Here is a 22,090-nt window from a genome sequence, read left to right on the forward strand (position 1 = left end):
TTGGTCTCTGAGCATTGAATGTCTTAAAGCAGCATTGTTACTGGTGTTGCAGTAATCTTCAAATTTTTTGAGTATTACTTCTAATTTGGTGTTGTCTTCACCTTTCAAGTAATTAAAGCAGTTATAGATGTTTCTAGCTTCATGTCCTGCTAGTAGCAGTGCTATTTTCGTTTCTTCAGAGGCCGTATTCAAATCATTAGCTACAATATATATTTTGAACATTTGTTTTAAAATTTTCCAGTTAAGACTTAAATTACCGCTTGTTTCCAGCTACGGTGGAGTTCCATTGAATCTGCGAAGTCTCCCCACATCGAATGTCCAGTCCGAGTTTTCTTCTCTTTCCGATCTTCCTTTGTCTGCATCTTGTGTAATCTTCTAGTAAGCGTTCTGAAGCCAATCCTGGTACCATATGTTATTTCTTATTTCTAAATAAAGCTCGTAGTCTTCCAGTTGAAGTAAATGCTTTATTGAGTAAGTCCGTTCTCTCTGCAGAGCTTATACTTGATGTTACATGAGAGCTGTCTGTCTGTGTCCTGCTCACTAGCTGCCGTTCCTGTGAAGAGTGTGATCTTGGATTCAGTCCATCTATTTTATACCTCTCTAGTGTTCCTTCCAGTGGTTACTTGATTGTAGTGTATTTACATTAACCCCATGTGTATACACAGTGATGCAGATCACTACAGTCAGCTTCCTGCACAATCCCCATATCTCTTAATCACCTTTGTACCCCAAAATGTATCAATTTCTGTCTTAAACACTCTCAATGGGTGCAGATCCACAGGTCTGTGGTAGAGAACTTCAAGATTTCATAATCCTCTGAGTGAAGAAACGTTTCTTCATCTCACTCAGTCCCAAATGGCCAACCCCTTATTCTCAAACACTGGATCCATGTTCTATTTCCCCAACCAGAGCAAACATTTTCTCAGTACCTTAAGAATTTTATATATTTCAATTACATCACCTCTGCTTAAGTTCTAGGTAACACAGACTTAGTCCACTCAATTCCTCCTCATAGAACAAACCCCTCATCCTAGGAGCTCGTCGAGAGAATATTTGTTGCACTCCCTCTAAAGACAAACATAACCTTAATTCGGTAAGGAGACAAAGCAGCAGCCAGCATTCCAAGTGTGGGTTAGCAAAGTTGTATATAACTGCAGTAAGAATTCCTTACTCTTATACTCCAATCCCTTTGTGATAAAAGCCATTTCCCTTCCTAATTGCTTATTGTACCTGAATGTTAACTTCCTGTGATCCATGCACAAGGACACCATGTCCCCAGAATGCAAACATCACTCAGTTCTTCACCAATCAAAACGGATTTTTTTCCCCAAAAAATCTCCTACCAAAGTGAACAGCGACTGACTTTGCCACATTGCATTCTGTCCTCTGGAGGGAGGCCCATGTTCAACAGATAATTTAATTGTGTGCACTGATCAATAGGGAGGCAGTGGTGTAGTGATATTGTCACTGGACTAGCAATCCAGAGACCCAGGATAGTACTCTGTGGACCCGGGTTCAAACCCTGACAATGCAGATGGTGAAATTTGAAGTCAGTAAAAAAAATCCAGTATTAAAAGTCTAAAGATGACTGATTGTCATAAAAACCCATCTGGTTCATTCATGCCTTTAGGGAAGGAAATCAGCCATCCTTACCTGGTCTGGCCTACATGTCACTCCAGACCCACAGCAATGTGGTTGACACTTAAATGTCCTCTTAAATGGGATGGGCAATAAGTGCTGGCCCAGCAAGTGGAACCCACATCCCGTTAATGAATTTTATAAAAAGTAATTAAAGTATATTAAACAAGGGCAGCACGGGGGTGCAGTGTGTAGCCATGCAAAATGGCTGCGTTCCGATTAATCTGGCCAAAACCCAGTTTAAAATGGCTAACCCAAAAGACTGCTGGGAAAAGCAGCCAAGAAGACACAAGCAGGCAGCTGCAGACAGGTTTGCAGCTTCAGCTCTGGGAACGTAGTCCAGATCGATACTCAGGGCTATCAACAGCCCTTCAACCCAGGTATCCGCAGTTTCATTCAGGACTGTTTACACCTAATCAACTCAGACATCCACAGTTAAATCGGCTATCCCCGGGAACAATTGCAACATATTAGCAATTGAATACCGGGCCAGACCTGTCGGCGCCTGCAGTGGCCAAAACAAAGACAGGTGAGCGACCACCCCCCGATCAAGGAATCGCCTCACCATTGGACACATCGACCCCAGGGATTGGGGACAAATCCAATCACTTGGGACTCAGGGTCAAGGGCCGCCCCGGGAGGCGGGAAGCCCCTGGGCCCTATAAAAGTAAAGGTCCAAGTTCAGATCTCTCTCTCTATCACCTTCGCCTGCTCGAGACCTTCGGAAGACCAGCCACCGGCAGCAGTAAGTTTGAATCCAACGATCGCTATCCGGTAGAGACACCTAGCCACCGACCTGTAGCAGCCCTTTTGATCCTGGCTCTGGGTCACTGTCCGTGCACATTCTCCCCGTGTTTGCGTGGGTTTCGCCCCCTCAACCCAAAGATGTGCAGGTTGGGTGGATTGGCCACGCTAAAATTGCCCCTTAATTGGAAAAAATGAATTGGGCACTCTAAATTTTAAAAAAAAGTATATTAATTTATTAACCTGATACTATATTCTGCTAAGCTGTCGTCAAGGCACGACACTGGTCTGTCATGTGATTAGTTCTTTGTAGTCGCATCCTTACGTGACCAGTGAGACATACCTCAAAGTCCCAAGTCACATAAAGCAAGATTGGTTTGGGTTAACTGTACAGCAAATGCTGCAAAGCAGCCTAAGCCCGAGTCTGCGCCCATCCTCCTCTCTGGCGATTAGACATGATCAGCGTTACTCATACCTATGACTCAGGGACGAGTTAGAAACTCTATTGTATAAAGAAGTGTTAAACATTCAGCCTCATGTCCCAAATTAGTGTAGTTTTTAAACTTGTAATGGTATGCAAGGTAAGCAGTCACTTTTCTTCACGATATATAGCCATCTCTAGTTCTGTAAGCTTCAAACTAAATTCTGTAAATCAGTTTATTTAAATATGCAGTCGTCTTGGATTTTATTACTGAGAAACATGTATTAATTGGAAGTGTATTATTTTATATACTCCATCTCTAATTTCCTGATTTATAATCTGACCAACACTTTGTTGCTCGGAGAGGGCTCATAAACATCTCCCACCAATGTTTTCTGCCCTGTGCTATTCCTTAGCTCTACTCAAACTGGTATTATTTGCTGAGCCAAGATCCTTTTGTCTTAATCTCATCTGTTATTATCAGGGCCACCCTCCTCCTTTTTCCTTCTGTCAATCTCTGCTAAAAGGTCAGTAATAATTTATTCCCACCCTTGGGCGGAGGTAGGGTTGGAGGCGAGACCAGCAGTGAAATCGGAAGATGGTGTGACAGGTCAGCTCACCAATGTGTTCTCGTCTCCAAGCTAGCTTTCCAGAGATGGGGTCAATTGCAGAAGTGAATACACACCTGGCAGCATTGGATAGCCAATTAGGGCCACTTTGAGGTGAGTTGCCACCGTTGTGGGGAATTTCCCAACATTAGACGGCCATTGATGCCTCCTCTAACCCCCTCCACCTGGGACCAGGGGACACAGCTCCATAGCCAGCCAGCTTCGACCATTCTTCACTTCTAAATTTTTCAAAGGCTTTAGAGAGCTTCTCCATTTTGAGACACTGACGCTCTCCTAACTGCTGGTCATACATAGCACTCGGTTTTCTGATTGAGCCTCCAGTCTCAGGCACCCACCCACCATCCTGAATTCAGAGGTGGCCTCTATAATTGGCCACCTCCTATAAAACATGACCAGCCAACACCATCGGGCCAGGACCCACATTTGATACGAATAACAAAATAAATTTAAAGGCGGCAAAGTTCCATGGCTCTATAATGCCTAGTAGGGCTGTAATTCTCTGGGCAATGGGATTTTCTGTTCCTGCCAGCAGCGCACCCCCACCCGCAGGTTTCCCGTTGGTTTGGGGTGGCTTCAATGAGAAATCCCATTGACAAGCGGTGAGAGTAGAGAATCCTGCTGCCAGCGAATATCACGCTGCAGAGAAATACGCGGCTGGGGCAAGGGAGAATCCAGCCCTAGATAAAAATTATTGGGCGGGATTCATGTTCATTCATACCAGCAGGATTGTCCATTCCCACTGCAATGAATGGGGTGTTGGCTGAGTGCCAAATTCTCCATTCTCGCTGGCAGCGGTAGTGGGGCAAATTTGGACCGGAAAATCCCGGCCATTAACTTTCATTTGAGCGTTTACTTCGTCTAATTTATCATGTTTCTTGGCGCCAGGAGATAGCCCATCATTGGCCTATGCTGTGATCTTCTGGTCCTGTTGCTATCAATGGGATTTTCCATTGATTCCACCCCATGCTGCCGGGAAACCCGCGGTGGGGGAGGGCCATCGGCGGGACCAGAACATCTCAGCGGCGTGAAGAGCCAGATGATCTCACCCATTTGATCTGACTCTTTTTACAATTTTCTCTGATGTCACATTAATCACTAATTCCCTACTAAATTTGGCACTCTTGTTATCTCTTCCTGAGCCACTCTGCTTATTTTACCCAAAACACTGCTCAGCTCGAGAATCTTGACATTTACCCTTTCCTGAATCTCCCCCTCCACTCCCATTAGTCTCATGAGATTAAACCCCGTTCTATTGCCCTGCATCACAGACAGATGTCCTTTTCTGTCTATGATCAGCATGTTTTGTTTGTAAGAGGTGTTTTTTCTTACCCTCAGACTGTGGGTCTCAAATAATGTTGGCTTCAAGCTTTTGTGAGTTTAACACAAAAGAAGTTATCCGAAGTACCCCGAGTTTAAAACATGACATTACACACACTTGTTTCAGACGCACACTCTCCAAGACTGCTTACAGGTGAAGGTAGCACACTTGTACATGTTATGGCTAACACAATCTCTGGTTTATTATCTCCTGTCCCCTGCAACATTGGTTAGGTTTCTTCGAAGGAGTTGATGCTTTAAAGTTGTAGCAGGAGCCCTTGTAAAACAAGTGGAATTCCGACAGGCAGTAAGATTTCTTATAGTCAAATTTCTAGGAGGTTTGTTCTCAGGTGAACACAAAGTTTAAACCGGTTAGGGGAAACATCTTCTCTGTGGACATCTCCCTTTTTCAAGGTATTGCTGCTAATTATCTCAAATACTTGAATTAATTGCAGCAAGTTTGATGGCTTTGGTGGAACTGTCCGCAAATAGCACTTCGCCGATTTTAAAAGCATCCAAAAACCTGGCGCAGTATTGACTGAATATTTTAGTATTGGTGGAAGTTCATAATATACTGGGGGCATGGCAACTGTTTTTTCAATGTGCCAGGACATTGATCCAAGCCCAGTTTAAGGCTTGCCCATCCCAATCAAACAGCTCCCTCTTTCCCCAGTCCTGATGCTACTGGCTCATGAAGTGTGACCCTTGCTTTTGGGGCTATCCTCCAGGCATGTGGCTGATTTTCAGATCTTTTCATCCCTATGTCAATTGGTGCGTAGCTCAGGTAACAATCCCGAGATTGTTTTGAGATCCTTGGAGGTTCTGGAATGTTAATTTGGATTCTTAATGCCTAGCCTATGTGATTGCCTCCTACAGAGACCTGACGACTGGATCTTTCCCCACCCACTCCAAGTGACTCTGATACTCAGAACCATAGAACATACACATACACACACACACACAAGCACATGTGTGGACACCATTTTCATTGAGCACAAACATGCACACAAAATGCTACAGTACCTACACACAGATACCTACTCTCTGTCCGGGTTGCCCTGGAAGCCCATGTTTTCCTTTAAATCCCTGTTGAAGGAAAGAAGCCAGTTAAAATATCTCTCACCTTTACAGAATTACACAAACACCTTCCCCTTAGCTCCTTGCTTAAACCCCTCCCGTCACTAAACTCCACCCATCTGAGTCTTGCAAGTTCCAATTGCCTGTCAGCCTCCAGGTGCTTTCAGGGTAGAGAGTTCCAGATTTCTACCACCCTTTGTGTGAAGAAATGCTTCCTGACATCATTTTTGAATGGCTGAGTTCTGATTTTAAGGTTCTGCCTCTTGTTCTGGACTCTCCCACCAGAGGAAATAGCTTCTCCTCATCAACCCCGTCAAATCCTTTGATCATTGAAAACACATTGAAGATTGCCTTCAAAGAAAGAACAAAGAAAAGCACAGCACAAGAACAGGCCCTTTGGCCCTCCAAGCCTGTGCTAATCTAGCTACCTGTCTGACGTAAAACCTTGAATCATGTAATATCCAAGGAATACAACCCAGGTTTATGTGACCTGTCTTCTTTTCCCTTTAAGTTCTAAAGTCAGTCCACGTGGGTAAGAATAAAAAAAAAACATTTTACATAATGGAGAATGAAAAAAGTCTCTCGTGCACCTGAATGGATGGTTCAATTACTTACATGTGGACCCCTGGGCCCTGGGGGTCCAAGTGGACCAACTTCACCCTGCAACACAAAATAAACATCATCAGCGACTCTGCCCTCTTTGTGGGAATGCCAGAAAAAAATTGGGATTGTGTTAATGTACTACCTGGGAGCCTGGCTTCCCTTCCTTCCCATCCAAACCCTCTACTCCTGGAGGTCCCTGTGAAAGAAGAGGTAAAAGATGCATCAGGAGAGAGGGATAACAATGCAGGAATGGTCCGCTTAGCACCACCTGTCCAGTTAGTCTCCAATATCCTATTGTCCACTCAAGACACTGGTCCACTTAAAGGAAGCAGAATTTTCACTAGTAAACACTTCAACAAAACAATTTTGTCAATTATTGCAACTTCATGGGACCAGATTGAAATATAAAGGGTGGGATTCTCCGTTGGCTGATGCCGAAATCAGGAAATGCGATTGGGCGGAGAACAGGTTCCAACGTCAAAATCAGGGCGATGGCCGATTTGACACCAAATCACAATTCTTCGTCACCTCGACAGCAGCGTCAATGAGTACCAGAACGCAGGTACAGTAAACACCATTTGCATATCATTAGCGGGCCCGACCCGATATTCTCTGGGGCCTCCGCAATTCACTTGCGTTTTTTAAAAAATCGTGAAACCGACCAGGAGAAGGTGGAGGACCTAGAGAATCGGGCCCACTGGCATAACTTGAGAATTGTCAGGCTCCCGGAGGGGGCTGAGGGAGCGGACGCTGGGGCATTCAAAAAGCTGCTGGGGGAGGGGGCATTCCCCCCGACAGTTGGAGGTGGACAGGGCGTATAGAACACTTGCGAGGAAGCCACGAGCGGGGGACCCTCCGAGGGCAATGGTGGTGAGATTCCATAGGTTCCTGGACAAGGAATGTATTCCTCGGTGGGCCAAACGAACGCGGAGCTGTAAGTGGGACAACAGCATCCTGCGGGTGTACCAGGACCTGAGTGTGGAGGTGGCGAGGAAGAGGGCAGGCTTTAACCAAGTTACGTCAATCTTCTTCAAGATGCAGGTGAAGTTCGGACTGCTGTATCCGGCTCGTCTTTGGGTCACATATGAGGACCAGCATCATTATTTTGAGTCGCCCGAAGATGCGCTGGACTTTGCTAAAAGGACTGGTGGGGGTCGGAGAACTCGCGAACTTTGAGGCAATTTGTTGGCCAAAATTGGGCCCTTTTTTCTGTTTTAAATTGGTTTTGTCTCCTCTTATTGTTTCGTTTCTGTTTTATGAGTTCTATTTAAGCAGGGGAGGGGGGGGGGGGGTTATTTTCTATTTTCGGGTTCTTTTTTCGGTGGATGTTGGCAATGTCTTTTTCATTGATGTGCACTTTTGCGGGGTGGAGACGTGCTTGTTTGAGTTTCAGTGGGTGGTGTTTTTTCTTCCTTGCTGCTGGGTGTTTGTCTGGGGATTGTTAGATGAGGGAATTTGTTTGTACAAGCGGGGGGAGGGAGCGAGGGAACAATAGGTGGGAGACTTTTTGGTGCCGTGCGGGGGCCACCAAGCTAGCTGGGTGAGCTAGCTCACGGAAGCACAGTCGGGTGTGTGCATATGTTTAGTTTACTAGATGGGCTAGGTTTTAGAGTAGTGTTGCTGGGGGTGGCGGGGGGAGGAGGAGGAGGTGGAGTGGTCCTGCTGACGAGGGAGGGACTTCGGTGGAGGGACAGTGAGGAGGTCGGTGGCGGGGGCCGCCGAGGGGAGGGCCGGAGGAGGCGCAGGGGCTGAAGGCGGGCCTAAGAAAGGTGATGGCTGATCGACCGGGGGGGGGGGGGGGGCTCTTTGCCCCCCAACTAGGCTGATCACCTGGAATGCTCGAGGGTTAAATGGGCCAGTAAAGAGGGTACGTGTGTTTGCGCACCTGAGGGGACTGAAGCGGACGTGGTAATGTATCAGGAGACGCACCTTAGAGTAGTGGACCAGGTTAGATTCAGGAAAGGCTGGATCAGTCAGGTTTTCCACTCGGGGCTGGATATAAAGACTAGAGGGGTTGCGACCTGGATTAATAAGCAGGTGACATTTGAGGTGGGAAGAATAGTCTTGGATGTGGGGGGTCGATATATTATGGTTAGTGGTAAGCTGCAAGGGATGAAGATAATGCTGGTTAATGTATATGCGCCAAATTGGGATGACGTGGAATTTATAAAGAGGAAGATACCGGATCTGGACTTGCACAAGCTGATCATGGGAGGGGACTGGATCGGTCATGCTCGAGAACGGGCAGGGTGCCAGCAATGGCAAAGGAACTGAAAGGGTTCATGGAGCAGATGGGGGCGGGGGAGGGGGGGGGGTGGTGGATCCATGGAGATTTAGGCAGCCGAGGGCAAATGGGTTTTCTTTTTACTCCCATGTACATAAGGTGTACTCTCAGATCGACTTTTTTATCTTGGGTAGGGCCTTACTGGCAGGGGTGGTAGACACAGGATATTCGGCGATTACGATCTCTGACCACGCTCCGCACTGGGTTGACCTGCAGGTTAGTATGGATAGCAAGCAGCGCCCTCAATTGAGGTTGAATGTAGGGTGTCGTGTTCTTCACCCTGGGGTAACACGGACTGCAACAGGATGCAGATGAATGGTAAAGCATACACCAAACGTAGGCGTTAGTTCAATACAATTTATTGAACTTCTGTAACAATGCACACAGCTGGCTGTGGGTTGACACTCTACTACTCTAAGTATACTAACTCTAACTTACTAGACCAGGCCAGCTCTGATCCATGTGTAGCAGGTGTTGAATGATTTGTACACCCTGACTGTCACTACAGTTGTCACCAGTGGAAAGAGGCAGAGTGCTGATGCCTCGTGTGTTTTATAGTTGGAAGCCCCCCTCTGGTGTTCTGTCTGGTGATTGGTTGTGTTCTGTCCTGTATGTTGATTGGCTAACCTGGGTGTCTGTCACTGCCTGTTTTTACCTCATGCTGTGCATGGGTGCATATTATGACATCCCTCTTTTTAAAAAAAATGTCGATTGCTTAGAGCATATACGACATATTTACAGATATAACTATTTACAGCAAATGGTGAGTGAATGCATATGTACATGTAAGGTGTCGAGCGTGCAGATACAGAACAATATGTACAAAGGAAATATTTATAAGTCCAATCTCTGGGGCTGGTGTCGGATCCTTGTCGATCGCCTGAGAGGTGGATGTGGGGACGACGGCGCCTTGACAGGCGGGATTGCAGCCAGATTGGTGGCATCGTGGAGCGAGGTGTCCGGAGAAGGCATAACGACAGCTGGAAAAGTGAGATTCGGTGGTGGGCAGGCAGGTTTGCGTAGTGCCCTTCTGTTGCGCCTGACAATGGAGCCATCAGCCATGCGAACCACGAACAACCTGGGGGCAGCCTGTCGAACAACAACAGCTGGAGCTGACCAGCCTCCACCAGGCAACTTGATGCGAACAGCATCTTCCGGAGAGAGCACAGGCAAATTAGTAGCATGAGCATCGTATGTCAGCTTTTGCCGGTTTCTGCGTTGCTGCACCTTTTGCAGCACTGGGAGGTGATCCGGGTCTGGTAAAAGAATGGCCGGAACAGTCGTCCGCTGGTCACGATTCATAAGGAGTTGTGCCGGAGACATACCGGTGGACAGAGGGGTTGCCCTGTACACCAGGAGTGCAATGTTAAAGTCAGAAGCTGAGTCCGCAGAATCCACGTTGAGGGTGGGTCGGCGTGTTGCTGAATTTGAGGAGGCCTTGTCATATGTGGTAATGATGCCCACACGATATGGAGACTCCAGGCAGTTGTCCTCTGGATCCGTGGTGTTACTAGGTTCCGAATCCAGCAGTTCTTGCTGCAGAGTTCGAACTCGGTTGCGCTGGAACTGGGATCGCTGGCCCACGATCGGTGGTGCAGACCTGCATAATGGCCAGGCTTCCCACAATTTAAACATCGCCTGCCTCTTGCAGGGTATTGCCGCTTTAAGTGGGCGGTGCCGCAGTTCGGGCACGTCATGAAATGAAATGAAAATCGCTTATTGTCACAAGTAGACTTCAAATGAAGTTACTGTGAAAAGCCCCTGGTCGCCACATTCCGGCGCCTGTTCGGGGAGGCTGGTACGGGAATCGAACCGTGCTGCTGGTCTGCCTTGGTCTGCTTTCAAAGCCAGCGATTTAGACCTGTGCTAAACAGCCCCTGATCGTCGACGTCGTAATGCTCCGTGCATCATTGCACATGCGCAGTGCGGTCAGCCGCCGCTGGCACCTGCGCAGTGTGGTCTTCGGCTGCTTCGTTCTCCTGTCCATGGTGCGCATGCGTGGGACCCCGGGAAAAGTGGACAAAATGGCCGCCTTCATCGATGCTAAGGCGCCACATTCGGGCGATGGCCTGTACACTCTCTGCCTCGTGGGAGGCACGTTGGTCCTGTTCTGCCGATTTATATAGATTCATAGAATTTACAGTGCAGAAGGAAGCTATTTGGCCCATCGAGTCTGCACCGGCTCTTGGAAAGAGCACCCTACCCAAGGTCAACACCTCCACCCTATCCCCATAACCCAGTAACCCCACCCAATACTAAGGGCAATTTTTGACACTAAGGGCAATTTATCACGGCCAATCCACCTAACCTGCACATCTTTGGACTGTGGGAGGAAACCGGAGCACCCGGAGGAAACCCACGCACACATGGGGAGGATGTGCAGACTCCGCACAGACAGTGACCCAAGCCGGAATCGAACCCGGGACCCTGGAGCTCTGAAGCAATTGTGCTATCAACAATGCTACCGCGCTGCCCCATTTAAGGCGGGAGTAGCGACTTTTCGCCTGTTCATGCACTTTACACATCTCGATGGCTACTGGCAGGGTCATGGTTTTTATTTTTAGGAGCTGCTCCCACAGGGCGGCGAACTGGACCCAAAACACGATCTGATTCCTGATGAGGGAATCAGCGGTGTCACCGTAGTTGCAGGATTGCGCTAATATGCGGAGATGAGTTAGAAAGGATTGGAAAGGCTCATCTTTACCCTGAAGGCGTTGCTGGAAGACAAAGCGCTCAAAGCACTTGTTTGTTTCGACTTCACAGTGACTGTCGAATTTAGCTAACAAGTTCTGGAACTTGGTCTTGTCCTCGCCGTCGGCAAAAGTGAGTGAATTGAAGATTTGGATGGCCTGGTCCCCCGCAGTCGATAGGAGCAGCGTGATTTTACTGTCATCGGACGCATCCTCGAGGCCCAAGGCCTCAATGTATAGACTGAATTTCTGCTTGAAGACCCGCCAGTTGGCGCCGAGATTACCGGAGATCCAGAGCGGTGGAGGGGCCTGGATCTTCTCCATGCCGCTGGAAGGCACTTGCTGGTCGCCACTGAATTAATCAAGGTAGACTCCTGGTATCATGTCGTGTTATTAACCCTGGGGTAACACGGACTGCAACAGGATGCAGATGAACTGTAAAGCATACACCAAACGTAGGCGTTGGTTCAATACGATTTATTGAACTTCTGTAACAATGCACACAGCTGGCTGTGGGTTGACACTCTACTACTCTAAGTATACTAACTCTAACTTACTAGACCAGGCCAGCTCTGATCCATGTGTAGCAGGTGTTGAATGATTTGTACACCCTGACTGTCACTACAGTTGTCACCAGTGGAAAGAGGCAGAGTGCTGATGCCTCGTGTGTTTTATAGTTGGAAGCCCCCCTCTGGTGTTCTGTCTGGTGATTGGTTGTGTTCTGTCCTGTATGTTGATTGGCTAACCTGGGTGTCTGTCACTGCCTGTTTTTACCTCATGATGTGCATGGGTGCATATTATGACATAGGGCTATTGACGGACGAAGCGGTGTGCGAAAAGCTGAGGAATTGCATGCTGAATTACTTGCGGGTAAATGATACGGGGGAGGTCTTAGCAGTGGTGGTCTGGGAAGCGCTGAAGGCAGTGGTGAGAGGAGAGCTGATTTTGATCCGGGCTCTCAGGGACAAGACGGATAGGGGTGAGACGGACCGACTGGTAAAAGAGATTCTACAAGTCGACAGGAGGTACGCGGAGACTCCAGAGGCAGGGCATTTAAGGGAACGTCGGAGGCTACAGGCAGAATTTGGCTTGTTAACCACAGGGAGGGCAGTGGAACAGCTCAGAAAGGCGAGGGGGGGCGATATACGAGCACGGTGAGAAGGCCAGCAGGATGCTTGCACAGCTGCTCAGAAAGAGGGAGGCAGCTAGAGAAATAGGGAAAGTTATTGACGGGGATGGGAACTTAGTTGGGGATTCGGCAGGGGTGAGTAAGATGTTCGGTGATTTCTAAAGCAGGTTGTACAGGTCGGAGCCCCCTGCGGGGCCGGAGGGGATGAGGCACTTCCTGGAGGGTCTGACTTCCTGAAGGTGGACGGGGAGCTGGTAGAAGGGTTGGGGGCCCCGATCGGGTTATAAGAGATAGTGGAGGGCTTGAAGGCCATGCAGTGGGTAAGGCCCCGGGACCGGATGGATACTCAGTTGAGTTCTATAAAACGTTCTCCGGGATATTGGGACCGGTGCTGTTGAAGGTGTTTAACGAGGCTACGGAAAGAGTGGTTCTGCCCCAGACGATGTCACAGGCCACGATTTTGCTTATCCTGATGACCCGGAGCTATGTGGGTCTTACAGGCCGATTTCCCTGTTGAACGTGTTGGCCAAAGTTTTGTCCTCCAGGATGGAGGACTGTGTACTGGACGTTATTGTGGAGGATCAGACGGGGTTCGTTAAGGGCAGGCAGCTGGTGGCCAATCTAAAAAGGCTGTTAAACGTGATCATGATGCCCCCGGAGAGTAGGGAGGTGGAGGTAGTGGTAGTGATGGATGCGGAGAAAGCTTTTGACCGGCTTGAGTGGGATTATTTATGGGAGGTTCTGGAGCGGTTCGGATTTGGGGGGGGCTTTATTGACTGGGTCAGCTTGCTGTACCAGGTTCCTGTGGCAAGCGTACGGACGAACACGACGACTTCGGACTATTTTAGACTGCACCGGGGACGAGACAGGGATGCCCCCTCTCCCCACTGCTGTTTGTGTTGGCTACAGAGCCGCTGGCAATTGCTCTGAGGGTCTCGAGGGGCTGGTCCGGTGGGGAGGGAGGGGGAGGCTGGGTGGAGCTCAGAGTCTCACGGTTTGCGGATGACCTGCTTTTGTATGTTTCAGATCCAAATGAGGGGATGGAAGAAATTATGGGAATTTTTGGGGAATTCGGCCGGATTTCGTGGCATTAACTTACTATGGGGGAAGAGCGAGATGTTTGTGGTCCAGGCGAGGGGTCAGGAGAGGCAACTGGGGGAACTGTCGTTCAGAGTGGTAGGGGGCAGTTTCAGGTACCTGGGTATCCAAGTGGCGAGGGGCTGGGACAGGCTACATAAATTGAACTTGGCCCGGTTGGTGCATCAGATGAAGGAGGATTTCCGGAGATGAGACGCGCTCCCATTGTCTCTGGGCAGGCAGAGTTCAAACGGTAAAAATGACGGTCCGCCCGAGATTCCTATGCGTTTTCCAATGTCTCCCCATCTTCATCCCACGGTCCTTTTTTAAGCAGGTCAATAAAGTTATTGCCGGCTTTGTGTGGGGGGGGGGGGGGTGGGGGGGGGCAGATCCCCGCGAGTGAGGAGGGCAATGCTCGAGCGGAGTCGGGGGGATGGTGGGCTGGCGCTGCCGAATTTCAGCAATTATTACTGGGTGGCTAATATAGCCATGGTGAGGAGGTGGAGGAGACATGTGGGAGCAGAGGGGGCATCGGTCTGGTCCCCAACCTGTGAGAATCACCGGTTTGACCCCGGGGAGGATGGACGGGGGGTTCCGAATTTGGTGGAGAGCGGAGATTGAGAGGATGGGGGTCTTGTTTATAGAGGGGAGTTTTCCGAGTATGAGGGCGCTGGAGGAGAAGTTTACACTGGTGGGGGGAAACAAATTTTGATATCTGCAGGTGCGGGACTTTCTGCGGAGACAGGTACCAATCTTCCCACTCCTGCCGCTAAGGAGGATTCAGGATAGGGTGGTTTCTAGAGGATGGATAGGAGAGGGGAGCGTTTCGGACATATATAAGGAGCTTATGGGATCAGAGGAGATGAAGACCAAGGAGCTGAAGCAAAAGTGGGAGGAGGAGCCGGGGGGAGAGATACAGGAGGGCCTCTGGGCGGATGCGTTGAGTAGAGTCAACATGACCGCAACATGGGCCAGGCTCAGCCTGATACAATTTAAGGTCGTTCACCGGGCTCACATGACAGTGGCCCGGATGAGCAGATTCTCTGGGGTGGAGGACAGGTGTGCAAAATGTGCGGGGAGGGGGGCGGGGGCCACCGAACCATGTCCACATGTTCTGGGCATGTCCAAAGCTGAGGGGATTTTGGCAGGGGTTTGCTGATGTCATGTCCAAGGGTGGCATTGAGTCCAGAGGTGGCGGTTTTCGGGGTGTCGCAAGATCCAGGAGGTGAAAGAGGCAGATGTTCTGGCCTTTGCTTCCCTGGTAGCCCGGAGGCGGATATTACTAGCATGGAGGGATTCGAAGCCCCTGAAATTGGAGACCTGGCTATCGGACATGGCTAGCTTTCTCTGTTTGCCATGAGAGGGTCACTGTTGGGGTTCGCCTGGAGGTGGCAACCATTCGTCGACTTCTTCGCGGAGAATTAATCGTCAGCAGAAGGAGGAGGGGGCTAACGTAGATTAGGGGGTTAAGTAATGGTGGGACCTGTGGGAGAGGGAGGCAGTATTTGCACTATGTTAATATTGTTATGTACATTGTTTATATTGTTGCTGTTACAATGCCAAAGAAATACCTCAATAAAATGTTTATTTTAAAAAATCGTGAAACCGGCATCATGGCTGCTGAGGGAGAGAGAGGGGGTACGGAAAGTGTCCAACATCGCCCTAGCTTTCTGCAAGTTGTGTCGCTGTTCGGGGGGCTTCTGCCAGGGCTGGTGGGAGTAGCGGGGGTTGGTCAGGAGGTGGGCTGTGGGGTCATGGTGGACAGACATGGAACACTATTGCCACAACCGGCAAGGCAACCATGCAGCTTCACACATTGCTGACAGCTCTGTGAACGTAGGGCCACGGGTCGTATAGGTGTCCCCTCAGGCCACCCCACGAGGTTCCCTCTGACCCCGGACAACCCATCAGCTGTATGGGCATACTCCAGCACAACCAGTGCCATCTTGTTCGCTGGGATGAGTGTGTGGGGAGTAATGTGTGTGTGCGGCTGCAGCTGGTCAGCCTCCCAAGTATTAATCACAGACCCGGCGAATCCCGCACCGTTTTTCATTGGAATCGATGTGTTCCACGTGGTACCGGTGCTAGCCCCTCCATAGTTGCTGAATCGATCCAGGTTTGGCGCCTGTTTTGTGTTGTGAAAGTCAACAAATTCTGCGCTGGCGTCAACAGTCTCAGAAATGGAGAATCCCGCCCATGAAGTCATGAAACATTACTGAAACATCAATGTATTTTTATAGTGATCAGATTGGAATTGGGACTTCTATAAACTGGCACAGGTGTTTGTACTTATTATTCATCCAACCTTGCACAGCCTTGGACAGGTTTTCCCGAAGAGTGGGTTTGTGATATGTAAAGGCTGAAGTCAGGTTATGGGTCAGCTGTTGATCTTTAGAAATTATTCCGTGGTTCAAACTCAGCCCAGGGCTGAAAGTCTCCTGTTTGGATAAGAAACTTGTTTGAGATGAGTCAGGATGGAGTGAATCCAGTCATTGGGTGTGCTGGTGAATTAGACTGGCACTAGTTTGCTGTTTCATCAGTAGGCAGCACAGGAGAATGGAGATTTGGTGATTGAAATGAATAGAAATGTCCTTGTGGTGAGTTGAAAGAGTTTTGTGGTTGGGGCTGAGGTTGGGGACATTGATCGGATCTGTCTCAGACTTGGACAGCTGTGTGCAACAGGCACAACCTAAATGAGCAATCCTCTCTAGCACTAGCATTTTTTTAAACTTACTTCGTTCTGGGGATATGCGTGTCATTGGTATAGCTGGAATTTATTTCCTATCCTCATTTGGCCTGAGAAGGTGGTGGTGGGTTTGTTTTGGGTTTGATCCAATAGTATGGCTTGTAGAGGGCAAAGAAATTGCTGGAGGACTGAGCTCCCACAGAGGGCAGAGTGGGTCAGGTTGGAGAGTTTCCTTCCCCAAAATACATTTGCAAACCAATTGTGTTTTTACAACAACCCAACAGCTTCATGGTCTCTCTTACAGATGCCATATCGGTCATTCTTACAGACACAATATCGGTCATTCTTATAGATATCATATTGGCCAACCTTCCAGATACCATATTGACCACGCTTATGGAGAGCATATCGGTCATTCTTATAGATGTCATGGGGGCGATTCTCTGAGCCCCGCGCCGGGCTGGAGAATCACCGCAACCGCGCCATGAGGTGCGGAGAATCGGCACCATTTGCGCCGGCCGCGGGAATCGGCGGGGCCGCCGATGCTCCGGCCCGGATGGGCCCAGGGGCCGCGCCGATAAGACAGAGTCTCGTCGGCGTCGTTCACCCCTGGTCGCTGCCGGCGGGAATTCTGTGGGAATGGTCGGGGGGCGGCCTGTGGGGGGTGGGAGGGGTGCTCCTTCACCGGGGGGGGTTGGCCTCCGATGGGGTCTGGCCTGTGATCGGGGCCCAACAATCGGCGGGCCAGCCGCTCCCCCCCACCCCCACGGGGCCTACTTTCTAGTGCGCCGGTCACTGAACCGGTACCGACTCCATGTTGAGTCGGGGCCGGTGCGCTAAAGAAGTCCCCGTGCATGCGCAGGTTGGCACGGCGCCCATTTGGCACCACGAAAGGAGGCTGGAGCGGCGTGAACCGGTCGTACCAGGGCCCAGTTCATGACGGTGTGAACACTTGGGCTCCATGTCGGAGAATCACCCCCCATATTGGCTACTATTACAGATACCATGGTTCAACCAAAGGGTTCGTTCCCTGCTGAAGTTCCAGACGGAGGCGTTCAAGTCTGACGACCCTGACCTACATACGAAATCCAGGTATGACGTGCGGAAAAGCATCAGGGATGCAAAAAGACAATACCGCATCAAACTAGAGTCCCAGGCCAACGACACCAACCCACGACGACTATGGCAGGGCCTACACAAGATCACAGGCTACAAAGCAAGGCCAGGCAGAATATCTGGGGCTGGAGCATCCTTTCCTGATGATCTGAACAAGTTCTATACCCGCTGTGAGCAGTCAGCCAATGCATCAGTGCCACCCGCCCCAACAGCCCTGGACACACCCATACCCACTATTACAGCCTCGGAGGTAAGAGCTGCCTTCTTGAAAGTGAATCCGCGGAAAGCGACGGGCCCTGACGGAATCCCTGGGTGAGCACTCTAGAGCCTGCGCAGACCAGCTGGCGAGTGTATTCACAGATATCTGAAGAACAAGGTAGCCTGCCTCAACGACTATCGACCGGTAGCCGTGACGTCTGTTATCATGAAATGCTTTGAGCGGCTAGTCATGAGATGGATCACTGCCAGCCTCCCAGACGGTCTCGATCCATTGCATCACTGCAACCGGTCCACAGCAGATGCTATCTCCCTGACTCTACAATCAACACTCGAACACCTCGACAACAAGGACACCTATGTAAGACTGCTGTTCATAGACTACAGCTCCGCCTTCAACACCATTGTCCCGACAGGACTAATAACCAAACTCTGCAACCTTGGACTTGACCCCTCCCTGTGCAGCTGGATCCTCGACGTCCTCACCAACAGACCGTAATCTGTCAGGATAGACAACAGCACCTCCTCCACAATAGTCCTCAACACCGGGGCCCCTCAGGTTGTGTGATTAGTCCTCTACTGTACTCCCGATACACACCACTGTGTGGCAAGATTCAACTCCAACTCAATCTATAAGTTTGCGGTTGATACGACTGTGGTGAATCGTATCACAAATAATGACAAATCAGACTACAGAAGGGAGATAGATCACTTGGTTGCATGGTGTACCGAAAACAACCTCTCTCTGAATGTCAGAAAGATCAAGGAACTGATCATCGACTTTAGGAAGCGCAGAACGACACACACTCCCGTCTAGATCAATAGCTCCGAAGTGGAGATGGTTGATAGCTTTAAGTTCCTGGGGGTCACCATCACCAACAGTCTGTCCTGGTCCACTCACGCTGATGCAACAGTCAAGAAAGTCCAATAACATCTCTACTTCCACGGAAGCTAAAGAAATTTGGCATGTCTGCATCGATTCTCACAAACTTCTACAGATGTGCGATAGAGAGCATCCTATCCGGCTGCATCACAGCCTGGCATGGCAACTGCTCGGTCCAAGATTGCAAGAAACTGCAGACTGTGGTGGATTCAGTCCAACGCATCACACAAGCTTGCCACCCCCACATTCCTTCTGTATACACCTCCCTCTGCCTCAGGAAGGCAGGTAGCATTCTGAGAGACCCCTCCCACCCAGGCATTGCCTTGTTCCAGACCCTTCCATCAGGCAGAAGGTGCAGAAGTCTGAAGACTCGCACATCAAACATAGGAACAACTTCTTCCCAACAGCTACAAGGCCCCTCAATGACTCCCCCTCGGACTGATCTGTACCCTGTAAGAACACTATTCACGACGCCCTATGCTGCCCTTGCTCATGTATTTGCCTTGTTTGGTCCTTTGTTCCGCACTCTAACCAATCACTGTTTGTTGATGAACCATTTATCAATGTTCGCTGTTGATTATCCTTTTTTTCTATTATGTACGTACTGTGTATGTTCCCTCGGCTGCAGAAAAATACTTTTCACTGTACTTCGGTACGTGACAGTAAATCAAATATTGACCACTCTTACAAATACAACATTGGCCACTCTTACAGATACCATATTGGTCACTCTTACAGATACCTTCACCAGGATTCACCAAAAACGTGCCGAACTGTTGACGCCAGCGGTAACACCGGAGTGTTTCACACTGGCATCAACCGGCCTCTTGGCATAACGATTCAGTGGCCCACAGGGGGCCAGCACGGTACCGGAGTGCTCTGCATTGCTCCAGCCACCGATATGTGGCCATGCACTGCTGGCCGCGGGGCCACGCATGCGCGCGATGGCCGCTTCCGCTCAGGCGCCGCGCGGCATGGCGGAGCCACACAGCGGGCCGGCGCGGAAGAAGGTAGGCCCCTCAGATCGCGCGTCCGCCGATCGGTGTCCCGATCGCGGGCCTGGCCATCGTGGAGGGCCCCCCCCCCCCCGGGAAACTTATCCCCCACCAGGGTGCCCACCGCAGCCGCGACGCCGAGCTTCCCCCGGGTAGAACCATACGTGAACAGCCCCTCACCGGCGCCCCAGTCTCCGCCCCCTCGCCAAGCGCGATTTCAGCGCTGGGACTCAGAGAATCCAGGCCCATATTGACCACTCTTACAGATACCATATTGACCACTCTTACAGATACCATATTGTCCACTCTTACAGATACCATATTGACCACTCTTACAGATACCATATTGTCCACTCTTACAGATACCATATTGACCACTCTTACAGATACCATATTGACCACTCTTACAGATACCATATTGACCACTCTTACAGATACCATATTGACCACTCTTACAGATACCATATTGACCACTCTTACAGATACCATATTGTCTTACAGATACTAGACAGATATAAGAGTTGATGCCGGCGTCAAAACCGGCGCGGGCGACGCATGCATCAATGGGCCTCAAGGCCCAGTCATTCTCCCCGTCCTCACGGGCTAGAACGGCGCCGGAGTGCTGTGCGCTGCTCCGGCGCTGAAAGGTGGCCCGCCATGGCCGCCGCGGGTCTGCGCATGCGTGCCGCGGCCGGCGTAGGTCTGCGAACGCACGCCACGGTCAGCGCAGGTCCGCGCATGCGCGCCACGGCCGTCTCTGTGCCGGCCCGCGGGCAACATGGCGGGACCCTACAGGGGCCCGCGCAGAGGAACATAGACACCCCCCCCGGAATTAGCGCGCCCGCCGATCAGTTGAATCCGGGTCCCTGGAACTGTGAGCAGCAGTGCTAACCACTGTGCCGCCTGACTTACATATACCATATTGTCCATCTTGCAGTACCATATTTGTTCTCAAATTTTTTGAATAGAATTCAAATTCTTTAACTACTATGGTGAGATTAGGGCTCTCTTGATTATTTTCTAAATTACGAGACCAGTAATGACTAATTTCGCACTTCAGTATAAATGTCGGCAGTGATCCCACCTACACTTGGCTGGTTCCCCTGCTTTAACGTTTTGACCAATGGGTCTTCACTGAATTTGAGATGAGATCTCCGCCCTCCACCAGGAGGAGGACTCGCCTCATGGAGCTGCAGGCCAATCAGCAGCTCAGCAGCACCGGGGGCACCATTGGGAGCAGTGGCAATTGCTGGTACTACAGGAGGCCTGGAAAACAAAAAGAGTAACTGTGGAAGCCTGGAACCTAGGCAAGTCCCGGATCTTGCCAGGGCTGGCCGCAGGCTGTGGTGAGTGGGGTGGAGACAAGTTAGGTAGGGCATTATGAGAAGGCGGGGACATAGGGAGGGAAAACTGTTGGGCAGGGAGTACCAATTAGCACTGGGGACCCTGAAAGGAGACACCACCCACCAAGCCAATCCCTCACCTTCACTGGCCAGTAGCCCCCAGGGACCAAATTTGCTGGCCTGCATGTTGAGCACTGGGGCGAGATCTATCCGAATGGGGACAGATTCCCGTAGCGCGAGATTAGCCGGTTGATTCCCGCGCTTATAGCCCCGAGAAATACTCTATTATCTAATGCCCATCCAGGTAGATCAGGGGCCTCAGTGGGGAACTCACCAACGAGGCTACACTTTGCCCTGTTTTCTACACTGAGGAGCTCTGCTCGCCGGAACTCCTCAGTGCAGCGAGAGATCGCGACATTATTTTTAAATGGCATCCTGATTTCTCTCTCTCTCTCTCTCTCGAGTCCCCGACATGGCTCCCAAACCCCCTCAAGCCCCAATCAATATAAGGGAGCCCCCAGCCACCCCTCCTCGCTTGCACAGGGCACCCCAACCATCGCAATCACCGCTGCGCATAAAATGCCAGCATGGCACCTTGGCAGTGCCATCCTTGCACCCTGGCAGTGCCACTGCCAACTGGGAATGCCACCTAGGCACCTTAGCAGTGCTAGACTGGCACTCTCAGTCTGCAAGGCTGGCAGTGCCAGGATGCCCAGGTGGCACCAACAATGCCAAGGTACCATCCTGTGCAGAGAATATGCACCTGGGGACCTATAATCCCCTGGAGACCCCCATGAGTGTTGTTTTATCTGGTCCATTTTGTGGAGGCCAGCACTGAACGGCGCCCTCCCGAGGTCTCCAAGGTGACGGAGTTAGATACCAACGCCTTGGTTAGATCTTGGGAATGCATATTAGAGTGAGACTAGCACTCACTAACTTAAAAAACTTATCTTTACATCTGCAGGAAGTCGGCCGTGGGGATTTCTGGGAAGATTTGTTAGTACCAGTATATAAGTTGGGCGGTTGCTAAACCCGAAACACTACACTTGTAGTGTCCCTCACCCTTCCACCTCCTCTAACCTAAGGGGTTGACTGAATATCGGGTAAGCTCTTCCTTTCTTTTTCTTGTTTTATCTGGAGGGGATGGCAGGGAAGGCAGTGCAATGTTCCTCCTGCAGAATATTTGAGGTGTGGGACGCCGCCAGTGTCCCTGCTGATTTCATCTGTGGGAAGTGCACCCAT

General features: G+C 50.2%; 1 protein-coding gene across 6 annotated transcripts in view; it reads right to left on the reverse strand.

The window, feature by feature from the left end:
• The window catches only part of col16a1 (collagen, type XVI, alpha 1), a 779,331-nt gene that overhangs the window by 52,913 nt on the left and 704,328 nt on the right, over positions 1–22,090 (reverse strand). For all 6 annotated transcript variants that reach the window (XM_072502210.1, XM_072502224.1, XM_072502220.1 and 3 more), the window contains 3 exons: positions 6,572–6,625; positions 6,442–6,486; positions 5,791–5,835 (listed from right to left, as the gene is read on the reverse strand). In XM_072502210.1, coding sequence (XP_072358311.1) covers positions 5,791–5,835; positions 6,442–6,486; positions 6,572–6,625 — 144 coding nt within the window. The remainder of the gene's footprint in view (positions 1–5,790; positions 5,836–6,441; positions 6,487–6,571; positions 6,626–22,090) is intronic.

This window comes from Scyliorhinus torazame, chromosome 1 (genome assembly GCF_047496885.1).
Source record: "Scyliorhinus torazame isolate Kashiwa2021f chromosome 1, sScyTor2.1, whole genome shotgun sequence".
NCBI lineage: Eukaryota > Metazoa > Chordata > Chondrichthyes > Carcharhiniformes > Scyliorhinidae > Scyliorhinus > Scyliorhinus torazame.